The 23,031-nt window shown below is 43.1% G+C and overlaps 1 protein-coding gene across 2 annotated transcripts in view; it reads left to right on the forward strand.

Annotated features, from left to right (window-relative positions):
• LRP8 (LDL receptor related protein 8) overlaps positions 1 to 23,031 on the forward strand; it is a 224,954-nt gene that overhangs the window by 111,456 nt on the left and 90,467 nt on the right. For both annotated transcript variants that reach the window (XM_077333684.1, XM_077333685.1), the window contains exon 3: positions 19,687 to 19,809. In XM_077333684.1, the coding sequence (XP_077189799.1) occupies positions 19,687 to 19,809 (123 nt within the window). The remainder of the gene's footprint in view (positions 1 to 19,686; positions 19,810 to 23,031) is intronic.

A 23,031-nucleotide genomic window follows, 5' to 3' on the forward strand; every position in this document is an offset into this window, starting at 1 on the left:
TGCTTGTTTCCATTCCTTCAGTAAAATGGGCAAGTCTAGATAAGTTTTTCTCCTAGTTTCACAATTCCATTTTATCTTTTGCCCTTCCTAAAAACCTGGGTACATTCTTGCCAATTACCCTTTGGGATGATTTTGTCCACAAAATATCTTCTTAGTATCATTTATCAATGGAAATACATTCATCATTATTTTTAATAATGACAAAATGCCATTTCTCATTTGAAGATACTGAAATATTGAGATTTGTCCTGAAACTACTCTTCAGTTCCTCCAAAGTCAGAAAAACCATCTTTCTTGTCAAATCTATAAATCCAAGTTCCCAGGCTTTAACAGATCCTGAAACTCTTTAGCATATATACAAGGTTTTAAAGGGGAGTTCTTAAGTTCTATCTTCCTTACTACAATAATATTAATATATAAAGTTCCCCTCATAGCTCTCAGCCTTTTAAGGGACCTGTTAGCAAGAGAATTGATTTAACATTGGTTCTTATATTCACAGTGGCCAAAGATAATAGAATAATAGAATGGGAAGGGAACAAACAGGCCATCTAGTCCACTCCGCTGCTCAATGCAGGATGTCTGATAACAACTTTTCTCTGTGCCTCAATGCTTCCTTAGCCTATATGATCCTCCACATTGGGACAAACTAGTGGCCCCAAGGTCATGACTTGAAACAACTACCCCTTAAACAGCCACACCAATGAAGAGGTCTATAGAAATTGCACACTGTTTACGTACCATTATGGTTGGTTTTAATAAAGGAATGTTTTTGGATTTTTCTGTGAATCTTCATTGCTCCTTAGAACTCCTACCAGCTGTTTCTGTTTTCCATTCACGCAACTGTCACTGCCACTACTGCTATATTGTCATTGGGGAAAATGAAATTGAGAGTGCCAAGAAGGCACAATATTAGTTTTTTTTTCACTCAGGGTTTCCAAAATGTTTATTGCCACTTGTGCACTTTAATGTTGATCTGTGTCAGACATCATGTGGTGATGCATATTTTGGATAGCTGATACACTAGAAGGTCTAATTGAGTGCCAGATTAAGCTTTTAGAAGAGGTCAAAAAGACAGAGGCATATTCATTTACTAAACTATAATGAGTTTCATGTTCTGCTGGTTAGCTGCTTATGAAGATCTTTGAGTGTTTGGAAGTTCAAGATAGGAATAAGTCACTGAAGGATCTTCTTGAGGATAAAGAAGCTTTAGCAACAGTGTGGTTTCATAATTAAAAAGTGGTGGACACTTATCTGGAGAACTGTGTTTGATTCCCAACTTCTCCATATACAGCCAAGAGACCTTGGGCTCGTCATAGTTCTCTTTGAACTGTTTTTGCAGAGCAGTTCTCTTAGAGCTGTCTGAGCCCCACCTACCTCACAGGGTATCTGTTGTAGGGAAAGGAAGGGAACTGTGGTTGTAAACTGCTATGACATTTAGTGCAGTGGTCCCCAACTCCCAGGCTGGGGACCAGTACAGGTTTGTGGATCAGTCGATTCCGGGCCACGACTCATCCTCGTCCTCCTCCCCGGCTGCTGCCTCGGGAGCTGCCCTGCCACTCTGCCACCGGCTCACCTTTGGTGCTTTCCAGTGGCTGCCATGGCTGGGGCTCCCCCTCATCGTGGCACTGCGCAGCTGCTGCCGGAAGTCAGGGGCGCTAGCGGGAAAGCAAGTGGATCAGGGGCTCAGGCAGTGGCAGCATCCCTCGCCAAAAGACTAACCCCCCCCCCCGGGCCTCAGTAAAAGTGTCAAGCGTTGACCAGTCCCTGGTGATAAAAAGGTTGGAGACCACTGGAGTAGTGAAAACCAGGGTATAAAATCCCCAGCTCTTTCTCTTTTTATTCCTGATACTGTAAATGTATCATTGTTGTGTGATTCTGTAAACCTCACTCACCAGATATAACACTGTTTCTTTTACATAACCTCATGTCCTAGGTCTTATCCAGAGAAACATGCAAAGCTCATTTCTTGGAATGTTGATTTTTTTTTCAACTTTGAATGATCTTTTGAATTTAAGAAATAACAAGCTGAAGATGAATTCAAGAGTTGTTGGCCCACAACAATTAACTGCATAAATGTCCTCCTAGGATATCCGTTTCTGATTTTTATAAATAACCTATTGTAGAGTAGTAATTATTCTAGTCCATCATCCAATCTGGTGCAAAAATAAAGGATATGCAGTCTGGGAACATCATAGGCATAAAATAACATGAAATAAAATACATTGTTTGCTATTTTGATTCTATTTACATAATTCATGCACAAATTGTATGAAAATAATAGAAACTGACTACTAAGCTCTGCTGTTCAAATATAGGGAGCAGCAAAGGGCAATAGGAATATTAGGTGAATTGTCTCAATATATTTCAGGCTGCAGCCTTTTCTGTGTTTATATTACATGGATCTACTGTAGTTGTGTAGTTTCATCTTGGAAAGTTTAATGTTCAAAGGTATTTTGATATTCATGTTTGAGGTACAATCTCCTGAGGCAAAGCTGGTGAGCTAAGTCCACCTAGAGTTCTCCCATTGCCTTGCCACTTAAGACTTCAGAGTGCTGCTAATCTGATATTGGACCCCAAGGTCTGCTCAAGTCACTTGGAGATTACATACTCAGCATTACTGTTACTGGTGCTGGGCTGAGAGAGCAGCAGGTACATGAGTGACTCCTGTGGGAACTGGCAAGAGGCAGGTGTCAAATGAGTAACTTGGGCAATCTCCAGGGTCCTGACCATGCTGATTAACTGACTTGTTTGATTAAGAGCATATGTGTGCTATAATACATTGCAAACAGTAGGCTGCAAGTCCTGGCCAGGTCCCCAGAATGGCTACCATCTTTTAATTTTTGCGTGCCTGTCTGTCTGTCTATCTGTCTGTCTGTCTGTCTGTCTGTAAGTAAGTAAATAATATTATTAAAGATTTTCATTAATAAATCCAGTTGGATCGGGGCGGTTTGGCTGTGCTAGTTCTTTTAGACCTGTCAGCCGCATTTGACATGGTCAACCACGAACTGCTGGCCTGTCGCCTCGCCAGGACGGGGATACAAGCCACAGCGTTGAGTTGGATTCGCTCCTTTCTCCTAAACCGGACTCAGAGGGTGGCGGTGGGGGATGAGTTGTTGGGCCAGGCTCAGTTCGCATGTGGGGTCCCACAGGGCTCGGTTCTCTCCCCTACGCTATTCAACATCTTCATGCGCTCTCTGGCCCAACTGGTACGGAACTATGGCTTGGGTTGTCATCAATATGTGGATGACGCCAGCTGTATCTTCTAATGGACATCCGCCAGAACCATCTCCCCCAGAACCATTTGCCAGATGTTTGGATGCCGTGGCTGGGTGGCTCAAGTAGAGTTGTCTGAAACTCAACCCCTCCAAGACGGAGGTCCTCTGGCTGGGAGGTAGGGGGAAGATCAGGAAGTGTGTTTGCCCTCTTTGACAGGGACGCAACTGGTCACCACATCCCAGGCCAGGAACTTGGGTGTGACCTTGGATGCCTTGTTAATACTGGAGGCCCAGGTCAAGAGAGTAGCTGGCTAGGCTTTTTCCCATCTTCGCCAGGCTTGGCTACTAGCATCTTATCTGTCCCCTGAACATTTAGCCACCGTGATCCATTTCTTCACAGGAACATCGTGGAGGGCCCATATCCAGCCTGTGCTGAGGCAGCTGCATTGGCTACCGGTTGCTACCTGGATCTGGTTCAAGGTTTTGGTGCTTACCTTTAAGGCCCTACACGGTATGGATCCCACATACCTGTGGGACCGCCTTTCTCCCTATGCTCCCCACAAATTTGTTACGCAAATTTGTTGGTCATGCCCGGCCTCAGGGAGGTGTGTTTGGCATCGGCCAGGGCCTTTTCGGTCCTGGCTCCAACCTGGTGGAATGAGCTGTGGGCCCTGCAGGAGCTTTCAGCATTCCTCAGGGCCTGCAAGATGGAGCTCTTCCGCCAGGTCTTTGGTTGAGGCCAGTGCACCCAGGAAGGTCTGACCCCCCCCCCTTGAAACCATCTCTGACAGCTTATGTCATCCCCCTATATCTACCCCAGAGGTAGGGGGGCACTCTTTTAATTGGTTTTGTCACAACCATCTTGAGGTTTAATCAATGTGATGTAACTTAAAATTTTTAGGGTTAGTTTTATTTGGGTTTTTATGTATTTTTTCTGTAACTTGCCACGAGCCTTTGGGGAGTGGCAGGATAAAAATAAAATTAAAAAAAACAGAACAAAATAATGTTACAAATACAGTTTTCTGCAAGAGCATTATACAATCATTATCTTCTGTTTTCTCCTTTATCTTCTAGTAATATAATCCTTTAATACATTTATATTATCTTAATATTAGTTTTCATAGCCTTCTGTCATTTTTGTCTCTCTGTCAGAAAAATTCCAATAGGGGTTTCCAATCTTGTTTTAAAAGAGCTGCTGAGTTATCTTTCAGTAAGATAGTCAATTTTGCCATCTTAGCAAGTTCTCCTTGAGTGGGGGAAGTCTAGGTCACGCCACTGCTCACTCAGGTAGGGCTATTCATATTCAAATTATTTTGAATGGCCTTAATGGGTGACCATAGGCTGGACTTCCAGTTTCATATAGCCCTCCACTTGGGTAGCAGGCTCATTGCTAGCTCCACTCACCCACTGGTAAGAAACCTTTTCCTACTATTTAATTGCATGACGAGCAAAGGAAATTTTTTAGGGGCTATGCCCACTTATAGGTCCAGCACAACAGCCCTGAAGACACTGAAGAAGGGACTTCAAGTAGTCAGCTGAGAGCCTGCTCAAGGCTTTTGGGCTGGAGCCTCAGACTACGAAGAAGGATCTTAAGGAGGCAGCTGACTCAGGTTGGAGACTCAGAAGGTGGCATACACAGGCATGCAATCGGCAGCCTCTGCAGAGTGAGCCCCCCCGAGGTCTCAGGGTTTCTCTGCCAGGCAGGACTGGAAGGTGGATGGTGCAGAATCACTCCCAAGTTCCTGGCAGAGTGGACCACTGATAGCCACACTCCATCCAGGTTGGGTAGGCACATTTACTCACTTGGACCTTTCCTGCCCATCCATAGGACCGCCATCCTTGAAGGGTTGAGCTTCAGATGACTCTGCTTGAGCCACCCCGTCACTGCTTCCAGGCAGCTGGCTAATGTTTCTGGTGGAGAGTCAGGGTGGCTGTCCATCAGGAGGAAGAGCTGGGTTTCATCAGCATATTGGTGGCAACCCAGCCCAAACCTCCGCATCAGTTGGGCAAGAGGGTGCATAAAGATGTTAAATAAAATTGGAGAGAGAACTGCCCCCTGGGGGACTCCACGAACCAGTTGGTGACGGCTTGATGAGCTCTCTCCTAATGCTACCCTCTGTCCATGATTCTGGAGAAAGGAGATCAGCCACTGAAGGGCAGTCCCTCTGATCCTAGCATCCACGAGACGGTGAGCTAAAAGCTCATGATCTACTGTGTTGAACGCAGCTGAAAGATCTAATAATATAAGCAGCACCGACCCGCCCTGTTCCAGCTGGCAATGGAGGTCGTCCATTAGGGCGACTAGCACTGTCTCTACTCCATGACCAGGACGGAAACTAGACTGGAATGGGTCTAGGACCGAAGCTTCTTCCAAGTATGCTGACAGTTGATCCATGACCGCTTTTTCAAGCATTTCCCACAGAAACGCTAAGTGCGAGACGGGCCGATAGTTGGATGACTGTCATGGATCTAGGACCGAAGCTTCTTCCTAGTATGCTGATAGTTGGTCCATGACAGTGTGAATGTAGCAAAGGCCGTATTTGAAAACATATGCTTTATCCAGGTACTTTTGTCAGAAAGACCAGGTTTGCTGTGATTAAATGTGTACTTGGTGGCAGGCCTGGGATTATTTCTGTGTAATTTAGGAAATTAATATTAGTGATGGAAATAAATGTAGAGTGGATGACAAGGAAGTCACAGGGCTGAATGTCAGGAAAAAAGAACCAACCCTGCTTTGAAATTATGTGGCTCAAAGTCTCAATTAGCTATCAGAGTTTGTTGAACATAATTTGGAGAAGCTGCTCCATCATTCTGACTTTGGCTGAGAAAATGACAGTCAATTACTCTTAAAAAAAATTCTTTATTACCATTTGTACAGTAGTCTACACAAGTGTCTGCTGTGATCACCTCTGTCTGAACCCCATAGCATTATATTTCAATAATCTGCAAAGCAGCAGAAATAACTGATTTATTTTTGTACATGTTCAGACTCCTTGCAAAGGGTGCCAAGGCAGAATGAGCCAGACCACACAAAGACTTGTGGTCCTGAGGTCAAGTTAAAAGGCACTAGAGCTCCCAAACACTGCACAGCCTGTTATAAGCCGCAGGGAGATCAGTGAGCAAGAGCAGAATGAGGCTTCCCCTTGGCAAATGCTTTCCAGTCACCTAAGTGTTACCAAGACAACTCTGGCTATTGGAATACAAATGCTGTTTGGGGGGGTGATACAGAAAAGTTTTGTGCCTACTAACCCTGCATGCAAATTTAAACAACAACAGAGTAAACAACAGCTACTATTAAACCATCACAGAAGTCAATAGGGGCTATAGTCAAGGAAAATGTTACTGGCGGTGGTGACAAAATGGAGCAAGTAGGGGAGGGGACAGAGATGGCACACAAAACCATTGGCCTTGTAATTCACAACTGCTGAGCTCTAGAGTTCCAACTCCCTAGGAAACATCAGTTAGTCTTGCCCTGGACGTCAACTGCAAACAAGCCCCAGGGCGAGGAGTAAAAGCTTTGCTGCCAGCCCTCTATGCTGTAGAAAGTTTGGTAATAAAAAGGGATCACAATGACTGTTAGCTCTGAGTATTTCTGGAAGGCAAAGATGTTATTACTTTGCCCAGTGGGGTTTGGTACATTAAGCTATCTTAACTTCCAGCTGAGTTGTTCAACTCAAGTATGAAACTATCTCTTTCAGTTCATAGGCTGTTAAACAATAGCAAATGCACAAAAGAAAACTGGGGGGGAAATTAACTAGGCCAACACAGATGTTCTTTTATTTTTATACTTTTAAAATTCCTTTATTATATAAACTTGCACATGTATTATGCAAGTCAGATTTCAGAAGTTTCTAATTCCTAATTTTAGGGATTTGGTTTTGTTTGGCAAGTTCATGAGCTCTGGTGTTTTGGCAAGGGGCATTTTAGCAGGTATTGGAACTTAAAAATAGCCATGTAGTCAAGCATGTTTCTAGAAGTGGCCAGTCCGGGCCCACAAGCAACATCTATTGCCTGATTCTCAGAATTGTTCTGCCTCTGAACCCAGAGGTATGCATCTGCAGTTACTACCAACAATTTACTGAATGAATGAATTTTTTTAGCTACTGTTTTTTCCCATTTTGCAGCACAAAGAAGAAGAAGAAGAAGAAGAGTTGGTTCTTATATGGCGCTTTTCCCTACCCGAAGGAGGCTCAAAGCAGCTTACAGTCACCTTCCCATTCCGCTCCCCACAACAAACACCCTGTGGGGTGGGTGAGGCTGAGAGAGCGCTGATATCACTGCCTGGTCAGAACAGTTTTATCTGTTGCCGTGGAGAGCCCAAGGTCACCCAGCTGGTTGCATGTGGAGGAGCGCAGAATCGAACCTGGCATGCCAGATTAGAAGTCCGCACTCCTAACCACTACACCAAACTGGCTCACTCACCAAACATTTGCATTATAAACAGATTTCAGTACTGATGTGGAGATCCTCTGGATATGTCTTTGGGAGTAAGCACTACTGCAAAAAAAGTATTTTTTCAGGTTAGGGTATATTCAACCCCCAAAGTATTTGTATTACCTGTTACTCTCAAATCCCAATACTGGAATAATATTCCAGTTCAGTCAATCTTTTGGAGCCATTTCTGGACTGGAAAGTTTGTTAGAATAGAACACAGAATGTTAATTTGTGAAGATCTATTCAGAATTATGTTCAATGGATTCAAGGTCTGATATTAGAACCTGAGTATTTGTTGGCATGTCAGTAAACATCGTAAATGGTTCTCTGTGCCACTATCTGTGGCTGTCTGACCAGAACCCCTTATAATTCTGCCCTCCCAGATTCCTGTTGATTGTCAGCCAGTGGCTGGCAACCTAAGCATTATGCCTTGCCAAGGTCCCTTCCCTATCCCCCCCCCCCCTGCAAGCTTCACCATTTGGAGTTGGCACCTTATAGCTTAACCTTTTCTGAGAAGCCATTTCCTCTACTATGTATTGTGCCAAAGCTTAATCTCTGCAAATCACTCCCCATCCCTTCAATTCTCTCAACACCACTTTTTATCTGGCATCTGTTTTCTTGGTTAGCTGCTTAGTCCAGTATATGCCTATTTATCTGATCTTCTGATATCTACAAACATAACCCTTGTCTGATTGCAACCGAGCTTTTACAGCTTGCAGGTTTTGGCATTGCCTTGTTGAATGATCCCATAAAAACCAGAACAGATGGCTGCCTTTTAAAGCATCTATTTATATAGTGCAGCTCCCCTTTCCCTTTATCTTCCCTCAGCATTTAAATCATGAAACAAAAGGAACTATCTTTCCCCTGCAATTCAGAAATCTGAAGTACAAAAGAACAGATTCGTCCCTCAGTAAATGCACTGAAAAACTACTGAGACAGGCATTTAAGAAGATTCCTTCTGTTTGATGGGAATTGAAATTGCTCTGTGGGCTAAAATAAAACTGAATTTCTTTCCTTATCATTTTGTTACCAAATATCTATGACCCTGTTTATATATAAAGAACTTTCTCTTTATCACAAAGGGTTAATGGTTTCTCCTGTAACATGCTTAACAGGCATTGAGAAACAGGAGTTCAATTATGACTGGGTTGGCTAGCTAATCCTTGTTTTCAGTGGACAGTATGGCTATTACTTGTTTTTTTGCACCACCCCATTTTTGTATCCACAGTCCAAAGAAAGAGTGGTGGTGATGTATGTCTTTGCCGTAACCAGTTCCATCCAATTCTTTATGTTGTGTCTGGCACCATTTTAAAAGTGGCACACTCTAATGCTCTGTCGTACTGGCTGCTTTTTAAAAAGTAATCCTCCCAATGGTGGAATATAGTAAAGGCCCTGTCTGTCAGTTGCGAGCTAAATTTGGGGCCACTGAATTTGTCATTCTGCAAATAGTGAGCAGGTTTATTGTGGTTTTAGCAGTAAAGGGATAATGCAGCAAAGGAACTACAGTTGAGGTAGGAAGGAAAGATTATTCTACTGCACAAGATTCTGTGATGAAGTCTTCGCTTTTCGCATTTCTGTTTTATATGTTGCACAGCTGTGCTAGATTTCCTTTCAGATATGCATTTTCTGAGAACATTTGGAAAGCCATAGTTTGAAAATATAAAATCAACCAATGTTTATATGTGTGTTTATGGTAAGTTTCTGAAGTCTGGTTGCTAACCTGAGTAGCTTCAGTGATCTTTTGTCCAATATTGATGTTATCTGTTAATTATCCGGATATGTTTTGATTAACACAGTAATTGCACATTTAATAAAAACAACAACAAAACCCCTTAACATGATAAACAATAAGGTAAAGGTAAAGGTATCCCCAAACAATAAGGTAAAGGTAAAGGTATCCCCTGTGCAAGCACCAGGTCATGTCTGACCCTTGGGGTGACGCCCTCTAGCGTTGTCTTGGCAGACTCAATACGGGGTAGTTTGCCAGTACCTTCCCCAGTCATTACCGTTTTACCCCCCAGCAAGCTGGGTACTCATTTTACCATCCTCGGAAGGATGGAAGGCTGAGTCAACTTGAGCCGGCTGCTGGGATTGAACTCCCAGCCTCATGGGCAGAGCTTTCAGACTGCATGACTGCTGCCTTACCACTCTGCGCCACAAGAGGCTCTATGATAAACAATAGAACTCATCTATTCACAAAAAATAACATACAACATAAACAGCAATAAAAATTATGGCCATTAAAAAAAAATCTGTTAAGTCTAAATTGAGGGCCATGTCGGAGCTGGCAAAGTTCCTCAGGGCCTGGAAAATGGAGCTTTTCCACCAGATCTTTTGTTGAGGCTGGGTTAGCAAAATCAATGCCCCCCCCCTCAAGTTCTGCTATAATATCTAGCAAACCCTTGTTAGTTGATTGCAGGAAGTAGGAGGGATCTTTCCATATTAGTATATTTTAGATGTGTGTTGTTGTTAGGATGGGGTTTTATGGGGATTTTATATGTAACCTGCCTTGAGTACAAGGAGGATGGTGGGCTAGAAATTAAACAAACAAACAAACAAGTTGGTCAAATGATGGCAAAATAGTTCTGATCAAAGGGTTCCTTTGTATACTTGGATTGTTTCTTACTGCCACTTCAAATATTGTTTGGACATCATAATCTGCAATGCTAGGGTGCCCTTCTACCCACTTAACACGTGTCAGTGCTAAGGTGACCAGATTTTAACATTGGTAAATCAGGACACCATTGCCCGGGGGGGGGGGGGTTGATAAAAATTTGGTCTATATGGAGCAACAAAAAGTATCATAGAATGCATAGAATGCAAAAATAGTATTGTAATATATATATATTTTAATTTCAACATAAGTACAATTTGCCAAGTACCCCCAGATGTCCCTCCAAAAGTGGTACAATCTGGTCACCTTATAAAAAAGCATGCTTGCAATTGTGATTTTGTTTATCCTATAGCATTCCTCAGGGGAAAGATAAGCACACAAATATTTTAAAACAAGTGGAGGACCCTCAATGACTTGTGAAAGGTAGCTCACCTTCCCCCCCCTCAAAGTGGCTTACAGTCACCTTCCCTTTCCTCTCCCCAAAACAGACACCCTGTGAGGTATGTGAGGCTGAGAGAGCCCTGATATTACTGCTCGGTCAGAACAGCTCTATCAGTGCTGTGGCGAGTCCAAGGTCACCCAGCAGGTTGCATGCGGGGGAGAAGGAGCGGGGACTCAAACCTGGCTTGCCAGATTAGAAGTCCTCACTCCTAACCACTATACCAAGCTGGCTCAAATTACATGGTAGGCATTCTGCAAGGACTTCTGCAGGGTACCTCATTTCCCCCTGCGTCTTTCTCCCACACTATTTCCTCTTTTCATCATAGTGGAAACCTCCATATCCTAACCTTTCTCTGTTTCCTTCTTTCCTTCCCACACACCAACCAATATTTATTTACTTTATTAATATCCCACCTTTCTCCCAAATGGGGACCCAAAGCAGCTGACATCATTCTCCTCTCCTCAATTTTATCCTCACAGCTACTGAAATAGGTTAGCATAAGAGTATGTGACTGGCCCAAGGTCACCCCATGAGCTGCTATAATAGACTAGGAATTTTAACCTAGGTCTACCGGTTCCTCATCTGAAATTCTAATCACTGCTCCATGCTAGCTTTTCTGGAGTCACTGCTCTTGAACAGCAGCAAACAGCCAGACCTAGATGAGTGATAGCAAGTCACCTGGTAGCTGCTGCTGCCCCATTGATCCTTTGTCAAAGGCCAAAACAGCCCTCCTTGCCTTCTACTTACAGAAACCAAGGCATGAAGCATGGTAATACTGTTGTGGTTGCCTAGCAATGGCCATTTGTTTCTTAAAGCTAAAAGCACAGTTTCTATTATGGAGGGGTAACCTCTCCCAGTATACATATTTTTATATTGTTCTCCATACCTGTGGCTTTTCTCAGACTGTTTGTGAGTCTGTTCATAAGTCCACTCTCCAGATTTAAGTATCCACTTGTTTAGCCATGCTGAGAATTAGATACATTGATAATTTCAGAAAGAATTACAGTTATTCTTTCCTAGCTATTTTGGTTCTACAAGGTTTGGGCAAGTTATAAGGGGTTATATAATATAAGGGGTTAAAATATTCTGATAAATGACTTTATTATGCTACAAAGTGCTAGAACGAAGATTAACAGTATTTTGTTAAATTGCATGGAAAGAGCATGGCTGAGTTACAGAACAATTGGTGAGGGATATTTCTGTTCCCTGAAGGCTTACCCTTTCCTTTAGCAATAAAGCTAAATCAATGTGATGAAACCACTTTGTACCATCCATAGCAACACTTAAAATGCTTGGTTTGGGAGAGACCCCTTCCCCATTGGAGAGCACCTAATCCTGTCTGCAGCCTCCTTCTCCACAGCTGACACTGCTGGCTCCTGTAATGTGATTGAAGACAGGCTATGTGGAAAGACTGCACCTGGAGCAAAGGGCACAATGAAACAATGTTACTGGCCTCCAGGAAGAGGTGGCTGAGCATGTGGGAGGCCCTTTAAATAGGGGGCCAGGCTCAGCACTCCTTATTCTATCCTGCCATAGCATGGGGCTGGCCGGGTCATAGGTGCAGCTCCTGTCCGCCTGTGCCTGAGACAGACCTTATGATTGCCAGCCTTTGTCCCCTTTCTGGCCCTGGCCTGCCACTTATGGGGGTGAGGCCATCGTAATAGTTTTCAATTTGTCACTGAATTTAGATGCCTTGGGCATGTTCTTCTATCTTGGACTACTTTTTTCCTATCTGTAAATTGGGCGCCTCTATAACTCAGAGAATGCTTGTGGTTTGCTAAAAAATAAACACATCTGAAAATGCTAAAACTATTTCTGATAGCAAGATGAGAGTAGAAAAAACACTAGCAAAAAACCTTCACTGATGTTGACAGCAAGTGTAATACAGTGACCTAAGAACAGAGAAGTCTTCAGTTTATATGCCACTTCAGTGTATCAGATGACTAGGAAAGCCACCAAATCTCAACATTGTTATTTCACATCTGCAGTAGGAGATGGCCTACTTTACATAATTATTCTGAGGGCCAGAATAATGTAAACCCTCAAATGCTGTTTTGAAGTCAAATATTGTAAATACTAGCTGCAAAGCCCGTTCATAAGAAGGGGCTTTGAAAGCCTCCCCCCCAGGCCCCCGTAGGAGGCAGCGCTTGGCAAACCACAGGAAAGGGAACTTCCCACCCCGCTGCCACATCCACTTCATCGCGGCCTGCCAGGCATTCCCTCCACCTCTGTGAGGCAGCGGGAGTGCTTGGCGGGCTGCAGGGAAGGGAACTGAACCTGCCCTCCCCACCACCACCTCAGCTGCTTCCCTGCGGCCCGCCAAGTGCTTCTGCTGCCTTGGTGAGGTGGAGAGTGCTTGGCAGGCCCTAGGGAAGGGATCTTCTCCTCCCCCCCCCACCGCTGCTGCAGCCGCCTACCTGGTGGAACCTTGCAGACGCGGTTGGTGAGGGAGGGCGGGAGCTGCAGGGGCAGTGCCAATCAGGGTGCGGTCAGCTTTGCTGGCCACACTCTGGCCCTATTCTAACTCAGACAGCCAGACTCGCTCCTCCCCGAGTCCGGTTTCACAAATATAAAGAGGAAACATGGGTAAGGATGGCTGACCTGGGAGTTAGTATACAGCTTTCAGCCATCTTATTCTGATACTGCTTTGCATTTTCTTTTTGTTAATGTTGGCTCAGACCCAGCAGCAATTTCTGTGGAGGGAAGGGGTTTCTGCCCAAAGAGCACAACTTCCTTACCTCCCACTGCAGTCCAAATTGCCAACTAAAATGCTGTTTCTGGAAAAGCAATTGAAGGTAAATCTCCCATCCTTTCCATCTAGGACTATTTTTTTTTAGCCGCCTTGTAAATAAACAAATCAAAAGGCACGACAGAAATATTTTAATTGTGTTCTTGTACATATTCTCCTTCTTTCTCTCTTTCTGTTTCTTCATGTACATTCATCCACACACCGGCCATACAGAAATTTTTCAAAATTAGTAAGGTTTCAGATTGTCGCAGAGAAGAAAAATGTCCAATAATGCTTGGTGTTTAAAATGCTGTAGCTTATTTTCATTCTTGTCAGCTTTTCCTTATGAGAGAAGAGAAACAGCCCCCTAAATCTAGCTTTTCTCTTAGCATTAGAAACCTGTGTTGCTAATTATTCTCTTAGGTTGCAAGTTGCCATGACAGCCCACCTGGACATCTTTTCTGTATTCTAGCTTGACAGATATGTCTCTCCAGGTGGAAAGTACTGAGAAAAGTAGAGCAAGGGAAGTAAAATGTAAAATAAATTCCTTGCTGCCTAGTATCATTGCTTATACATTAGCATTGGGGCATATAGATGCTGAGCACTGCTCCTTCCCAGTCCCTTCAATAGGTTCTAGTATTATTCATAGGTTCTATGTATTGTTTTGACTTTGGATTTCAAATGATTTCTAAGACCAGCCCCTCATTTTATATTTCTGACCTTCATATTATTTTCTCCTACTACAACTAGTAGGAGTTGTGCATTTGTATCTACCTGAGCCAAATGTGTTTTTTGCAAAGTTTTGAATTTGTTCTCCTTTGATTCTTGCACAGATACAGTGGCCCTGGGTTCTGCTGGGCCATTGGTTTTGCAAAAATGCACCGCCTTCAGTTTTTACTGTAGAGAGTCTCTTGTTTGACTTTGGTTATATTGGGCTTACAATGCCATACTGGCACTGGGTTCTGCTGGGCTTCTGCATATTGCAGTTGGTTCTGCTGGTCTAGTGAAAGTGCTACCTAACCCTGAAGTATCCACTACAGAAATTCTCTGGTTTAATTTTGGTTCTGTTTGGTTTGGTACATTGGCTTGTGATTCTACTGGGATTACTGGGTTCTGCAGTGGCGCTGTTGGACCTGTTGTTGGTTGTCAATGATTGCTACTTGTAGGCATGGCGTTTTGCTCTGGAAGCAGCATACAGTCCCCACCCCCACCATGTAAATAATGGAGGATGGCTGGAAGCATCTTGTTCAGAGGCCTATAAATTTGGACCCCTTAGTCCAATCTACTTGAAATGTGGAGGTTATTTAAAGGGTGGTCACCAGTTGGTCTGCTGCAATTTTGGACCCTTTATCTTTAGAACATCCCCCTAGAAAGCCAGTTTGGTATAATGGTTAGGAGTAGGGTTGGGCACTTTGTTGTCCAAAGCGGCCATTCCCACCTCCCCTCCCTCCCATGCCGCGGCCCTGGCTGCTTTGGGCAGTAATGGTCGCTTCGAACGTTGAAGCGCCCAACTCTAGTTAGGAGCGCCAACTTCTAATCTGGCAAGCCGATTTCCCACATCCAGTCAGATGGGTGACCTTGAGCTCACCACAGCACTGATGAAGCTGTCCTGACAGAGCAGTAATATCCAAGAGCAGTCCTGACTCTCTCAGCCTCATCTACCTCACAGGGTGAGTGTTGTGGGGAGAGGAAAGGGAAGGCAATTGTAAGCCACTTTGAGACTCCTTCAGATAAAGATAAGCAGCCTATGAGATCCAGCTCTTCTTCTTCTAGTCACCTAGATATTTTCTCAACAACAGCAAAGCCTTGATTGGCACATATATTGAAGATACAGTATAAGAGAATAATACACAAAAGATCCTACTGCAATATAAACCAAGTAAACAAAAGCTAATATAGTTTAGAATGAGATATGGTACATTCATGTTCATGACACTTCCTTGCAAGTTGTAAAAAACTTTGCAACTAATTCAGTTAAGACAGTATTCTGGGAAGTCAGAAAAAACAATATCTTAGTTTCAACAGATTGCTGTTTTCTTTTATAAAGCAGCAGGTTTAGGAATTTAGCTCAGATAGTCAAATAAAATGAACAATGAAAAAAATGTGCTATTGATTCTATGCTGTGATGTCCACTAGGACAAAAAGCCTAGCTGAAAACACAGCAGAAGGTAGAGCACTAGTTCTGGCTAACATGAAAGTTCTACATTGTTGTGAGATAATTAGATGGTAAAAGTATGCAACTAGGGATAGAGACCTTGGTGCAATGCTCAAGCTCATTGGGGAGAAGCTATGTCTGGTTTTACTGCTGAGTTGTTGCAGTTCTATGTCTAGCAGTCTGTTTTTATTAAATCAAATGCAGGTTTTTCAGATGGTGAATACAAGGAATCTAAAGATACTCCTATAGATTTAATTTCCCCTCAATATGTCTTAACCACATAGATGATTGGTATTCAGCTAATGTAAAGAAAATGAGGCTCTTAGGGTTAGATTTGAAATGCAAACGAAGCCAGAACTTGATTGCTGGAAAGTTTCTCTTTAAAGAATAATGGATCAGAAAATTCAGAAACTTAGTGGGAAGGTTCCTAATACCATACAGGTAGTCTGAATCTGGGGATGTAGGGAATACTGATATTTTGGGGTTCCAATATATCCAAACAAGCCCCCATTTTTTGCATACCCTGTTGACTAGAACACATGGTATCTCTTCACATTGTGAAGCAGTGGACTCCTAGGATCCCAATCATTCTCTACAGAGATCTCTTTCCTTCCCCAGTTGAGAAACCAAGAGGTAAATTCTTGGATTGCACCTGCCTAAAACTCTGCCTTATATTCTGTGGCAGGTTGGGTGGAAGTCTGGTACAGCTGGCAATAGGTTTGGGCAAAGACGCCATCCATTCTCAACTTCAGTTCCACGTGTAAAATGGAGGGGTAGATAGGCCTGGATGATCCACCTCATAGAAATATTGTGAATGAGACAGTTGCTGGAAAGCACTTCCCATGTAGAAGTGATAAGGAGTACAAATTAATAAACGAAGGAATGGCTTGTGAGTGCTGTCTTGCCAAGGGCCTGCGGTTTCTCTAAGGAAGCATTGGGTTTAATGATTAGTGGCAAATGAATTGCCAGCATATCCTTCAGGGTTAATCATATTCAGTAGTGTTTGTTTAAATATGTTTGCTTTAATTAAAAGAGGGGTTTGCACATTGGGTGTGCAGGATCTCTGTGCTCTATTGCAGCAGGAATAATTACAGCCTTTGGGTTCTGTCTCTTAGCAGTGTCCTTTAAAGATATTTAGATGTTTTCAGTTGAGATGAGAGGCCATACAGATTTCTTTCCTTCCTATTAATCTGACACAGACCTCTGGGTAGATTTGATTATTGGCAGTGTTGATCCCTTTAGCTTATTCTGCAAGATGTTAGGTTGGTGCACATGACATTGTTGTGAGAGGAAAGATGTTTCAGGCAACCTGATTGTAAGGTTGCATATTAACACCGTGATCCACCCTTCAGTTCATTGTCAACACTGTATTTCTTCTCCCCTGTTATGATTACTGATAATGAATTAATTGTCCCTCCCAAAGAACAGTGTTTGGGGAACAAAGCAACCAGTAACACCATCTGTGTTTGTGTAGTTGAAAGTTTGTGTAGTTGAAGGATCTGCATATCTCCATCACTCAGGAATGTTGGCAGACCATTGTGTTGTCAGCAGTCCCTCCTACCAACGATACCAGTCTGGGTGTTGTAGAAGATGAGAGCAGAAATGGCTCCATTGTTCTAAGGCTTTTGTTGTGGCTGCGCAGCAAATGAGAAGCAAAGGCACAGGAGCCCCTTGGCTGAATATTGCAATAGGAAGAAGACTGCCTAAAGCCAAAGCAGGCAAAACAAAATATGGAGCCTGACTGTCCACATACTTTATGACACTATTAGACCTTAACGGCTAAATGCCTCTGACCTAAGGAGAATTGAAGGACTGCACAAAGACAATGTTAGAAGTCAAGGCATATATTTACAGCCTAAAGCTAGAATACTATAAGCAGTTTGCAATAACTTTAAGCAAAATCTGCCTTCTGTGGCATGAAGTTGCAACTTTCAAAGGCTTCTGTTTCACCACATTTCAGAGAAAACAGAGGCACCTGCTTGTATGTATTGTAGCCTCTTGGGCTGGACCTATCTCCTATCACTGTGCTGCTAATTCAGCAGACCGTTATTTCACGGTAATATAGGTGCCTACAGATATTTTCCATTAGACTTCATAAATCAAAATTGGTTGCTTCTTCTAGGTAGACTTCTTTAAAATGTTGTAAACTGGAAACCTAAGATGCAGATTCCTCAATTACCAGCCAGTTGCAAAACCAGAAAATCTCTAATATGAGCAGCATGTCATCCATTTCCTCCAAAAGACTGAATGTGCACCAAAATGTTTTTTGTAAACCCACAGCATGGATTCATAAATAAAGATGATAAAGATTCTCTTCAATATAACAAAAGCTACTTGTGAACTTTGGAATTTGGATTCTAAGTAGACCCAGATCACTCAGCTGCCCTCCTCCTCTGCAACCTCAGGACAGAAAAGTCAGTAGCGACTAGAGGTTCTGTGACATTCCCATCTGAAGAAACCCACTGTGACTTCAGAACAGATCAGCCAGAGGCCTCATGAGAATGCGGCAGACAAATGATGTGAAAAGGGTAAAGTGTGTGTGTGTGTGGGGGGGAGGCTTTGAGAGAGCAAAAAATGCACACCGTCATTTTGATGGGCTAGTTTTTCTGAGTTAGAATAGAACCATTATTTGTGACAGAGCCTCCTGTGGCGCAGAGTGGTAAGGCAGCCGTCTGAAAGCTTTGCCCATGAGGGAGTTCGATCCCAGCAGCTGGCTGAAGGTTGACTCAGCCTTCCATCCTTCCGAGGTCGGTAAAATGAGTACCCAGCTTGCTGGGGGGTAAATGGTCATGACTGGGGAAGGCACTGGCAAACCACCCCGTATTGAGTCTGCCATGAAAACGCTGGAGGGCGTCACCCCAAGGGTCAGACATGACTCGGTGCTTGCACAGGGGATACCTTTACCTTTTATTATTTGTGACATGGCCAACTCCTATTGCCAACGCAAGAGTTCTTGCATTACCTACAAGGGAAATCTATGCACTCTGTTCTTTGTGGGATACTTGTCTGGGAAGATTATGCCTCTGTCTGTTGAAGCTTTACTGTATTTCTTTCTGGGTTGTCACAGCAAGGAAGCCACATGTTTTATGAATCACAAAATTAATATGTCATCACAGCCTTTCTCCTACTTCATATACATATGCGTTGACACAGCTTCCCTTTACAGCTTGTTAGCTGATTTTGGCATAACAATGTCCATATTTTACCAAGCGGACAGGTTTGTTGTGTCAGTGTTTCTTTATGGTACATTTAATATTTGGCATTGCTATCTGTTTTTAGTGTCACTGTTCATGTTTCCAGTGGGTGGGCATTGGCAAGACTCATCTTGTCTCCAGAGCTGCATTAACATGGCAAGTCTGTTATTTGCTCACTGAGTATTTCACAGCAGAGAGTCTTAGCCTCTGTTCTTAGCCATCATTACATTTTTGCTTATCTAGATTCTTGTTTCTTAGGGTATGTTTGCATTACCAATATAAATTGTGCTAACATCTGGGAATTGTAGTTCTCCGAAGGAGCTAAGGGGATTCCTTATTATCAGATTTGCATAGCAGTTATAAAATTACATGCCCAAGGTTTTTTGAATGAAGACATGACTTTTAAATGAGTATCAAATAGGTTTATACATATATACATGTATTTATATTCCACCCTATCCTTCAGAAATAGCATGATGCAGGAGTTTTTGTCCTCATCTGTTCTCGTTGCCATATCTGTGCTTATTACACTTTTTCTTCCTAAATTTAATGCTATTTTTGTTTAATTCGGCTCCAATCCCAAATCTTTAAGATTCAGACAAAGGTTTTATTGTTAAAATGTCTTCTAATTCTACTTTTAAAAAAATAGTGTCACTAGTTCTTAAATAACTGTGCACAGGAAGTCCTGCTGACATAGTGGGTAGAAATGGTGGTTACTTCTCCTTGCAGGACTGTGGGTTTTTAATGACTCCCATCCAGCCCCAACTGGTAAGGTGTATGTGGACCTTTAAGAAGCTGGGATGTAGGGTCATATTCACTTGTTCTGTGTGGTTCTGCTTTGCAGAATTAATCCAGAGTATCAAATTATTCCAAGGTTGAATTGTCTTTCAATTTCTCCTTTCAGCCAAGAAAACCTGTGCTGAAACTGATTTTACCTGCAACAACGGCCACTGCATTCCATCTCGATGGAAGTGTGATGGTGAAGAGGAATGTCCTGATGGGTCGGATGAATCTGAAGCAACTTGCAGTGAGTACTCCCACTGAGTGGTTCTGGAAATATTCTTTGATCAATTTGAAACAGGAAATTGGGATAAAATTAATCAAATCCTCTCATACTTGTGCAGTTATCCTGAAAAAGATATTTTAGTGATATAGATTTAAAGCCAAACACTTTGTAGTTAATGTGATCATTACCTCCCATATCTGTTGTGTATGAATTGCATCTCAGGTTTAAGCAATCGTTTACTACTAGAAATTTGTAAAGCAGTCAAGCTAGGCAATTTGCTAGAGCAAAAGTACCAGTCCAGGAACTGGTACTGGTCCGTGGATCAGTTGGTACCGGGCCATGGCTTTTCCTCGTTCTCCTCCCCGGCTGCTGCCTTGGGGGCTGCCCTGCCACTCTGCTGCTGGCTCACATTTGGTGCTCTCCAGTGTCCACCATGGCTGGGGCTCCCCCTTGATGTGGCACTCCGCAACTGCTGCTGACAGCACCCCCCAGTGGGCAGCAGGAGGTCAGGGGCGCTGGTGGGAAAGCAAGTGGAGCAAGAGGTCAGGCAGTGGTCCCCGGTGATAAAAAGGTTGGGGACCACTGTGCTAGAGAGATATAATCTTATTCCAGGTGATTATTGCTTCCTGTCTTTAAAATGGCAACCATTTAGGGAAAGGAACATAAAACATATCTGTTGAAGTTGAAACTGGGGAACTTACTTGACTGAGATCAGTCAATAAAATGAAAATTGAAATGTACTAAATAAAAAAGACTGCTGTTGTAATTTATTTTCCTTTATTATAAATCTATAAGCACAGATGTGGGCATTTTAAATTGCCTAGTTCCCTTCCTTATTTTATACATTTTATACTATATGGCTGTAGTACCCAGGCTTTAGAAATACAAATCCATAATTTTTGTAATGTCAGGCATCTCTAGGAAATGAGAGTGGATTCTGAGGGCCTTTCCACATTCCAGGAATATAGTGAAATGTTTACCTTCTGCAGACGCCATATATTTGGCGTTTTGCACGATGTCTCCAACATCCAGCATCCAAGCAGCAAACCAGTAGCTACATCCTCCATTTTAAAGTGCTAGCTGGATAATCGCATAAAGTGGATTCCCCAAAATAAAAGCGCAAGCTAGAGGAGAGCAACCAGCAAATTACATGACAAGGAAATGTGTGGAGCCAAAGTAGCTCTATCTCCGCCTCCAGTTCTCACCCTCACACCCATCTCTGTTCTCCTGGGGACATTTTAAAAAAGCACACACACACAAACTGCCTGGAGTCACAAATAGGAGTTCAATCATGCAGGCAAAGCAAAAACATTTCGCCCCGCAGTTTAAACACAAAGCATGCCTCTCTAAAGTTGCTCTGGGAGGCTCTTCCCTGATTCCCCTCTGAATTTCAAAAGGATTAGTCCAAGGGGTCAGCTTCTAGGGGCCCCCGAAGTAGGTGCCCCCATCCTTCCATAGGATAGAATGGAGGGACGGGGGCACCCAATTCAGGACCCCTGGAAGCTGACCCTGTACATAAATTTTGAAATTCAGAGGGGAATCAGGAAAGAGCCGCCCAGAGCTACTCGAAAATTTTGGAGGTTGTACCTCAAACCATGACTCCTCCAAGCCTCTGGAAAGGCGGAAAAGCCAAAATTCCCATTTTAGTCAATGGAGGAAGGGGATTGGCTGTCTGGCTTGATTGACAGGCAAAAGAGAGTCGCCTGTAAAATGTGTTGCTGTCTTCAGCTTTCCCCTACCCTTCAGCTCTCAGCAGCGAGCATCCCTGCTCTATTTGACTTTCAAATGAAAAAGCTCACACATATCCAAATGGCTGGGGTTTTTCAGCACCAACCAACCTATCCTTCAAAAAATACTTCCTTTTTCCCTATCATTTATTTATTACTTAAATTTATATGACCTCCCCTCCTGGCAAGCTGGCTCAGGATGGTTGACAATGTAAAATTGGATACAAATTACATTAAATAACATTAAAAGAATTAACAGTCAATAAGTAAACAAGTGAAAATCATTTAAAATACCTCATTCAATTATGTTCATTGCCTATAGTTCTTTCTTGATTATTCCAGAAGAGAAATTCATTCCTGGAGATAGCCACCATCTGAGTCCCCATGAATATGCTAGCAAAAAAAAAACATTTTTAATGTTTAACATTTGAGGAATAGTATGTTTTGTTTAAGCCCTTGACAAGGCTTGTGCAGCCCCGCTAGGATCACATGCACATAACAGTTTCCCCAAACATAACAGTGCTGGTCATATTAAAATAAATAGGTGTGTACATATATAAGTGTAAATGTACATGCTCATACGTACCTAAGGTGTCAGTTCCATTTCTTTTGGGTTAAATTCCCATGAATGAATATGAATGAATATTTAAAGACTCTCCACTGTTCCAGAGCAATGGGACAGTTACAGTAATGTTGAATTTGCAAAAGGATCTATCCTGCTGGGATAGATTTGGCTTCTATCTTCGCTGTTGCCTTCAAGCGATCTTACTTGTTTTAAGCCTCTGCTTGTTAATACTAGGCACAGTTGCCAGAATGCTATGCTTTCTGAAAATCTGCACTAGAGAAATGTAATATGGAACAGTTGCACAACCTGTCCTCTGAACACCTAGCCATAGTGATCCATGTGACGGTCACCTCCAGAATAGATTTGTGTAACTCACTCTACGCTTGCCTGCCCTTGTGCTTGATCCAGAAACTTCAGCTGGTGCAAAATGCAGCTGCTAGGGTCCTCACAGGTACATCATGGAGGGCCCATATCCAGCCTGTGCTGAGGCAGTTGCATTGGTTGCCAGTTATTTTCCTGATCCAGTTCAAAGTTTTGTTTTTGACCTTTAAGGCCATACACAGTCTGGGCCCTACATATCTGAGGGACCACCTGTTGCCCTATGCCCTCCGCAAGGCATTACACTCTGCGGGTACTGATCTATTGGTCATCCCTGGCCTCATGGAAGCATTCCTGGCCTTGACTAGGGCCGGGGCCTTTTCGGTCCTGGCCCTGACCTCATGGAATGAGCTCCTGGAGGCCACAGGGCCTGCAGAAAGCTCTTCCGCCAGGTCATTGGTTGTGGCCAGGTGGCAAGGAAGATCAGGGACCCCCTATGGGAGTGATTGGAATGGCAGTAGTGAATTCCAACAGCACCCTCTGTCTCCCTCCCCTCTAAAATGGTTTCTTCGGGGTTGGCTGTAGGTAGGGGTTGTGTTTTACCACCACATTTTATCCCCAAGTCGAGTATAT

The sequence above is a fragment of the Paroedura picta genome, chromosome 4 (assembly GCF_049243985.1).
Source record: "Paroedura picta isolate Pp20150507F chromosome 4, Ppicta_v3.0, whole genome shotgun sequence".
Lineage (NCBI taxonomy): Eukaryota > Metazoa > Chordata > Lepidosauria > Squamata > Gekkonidae > Paroedura > Paroedura picta.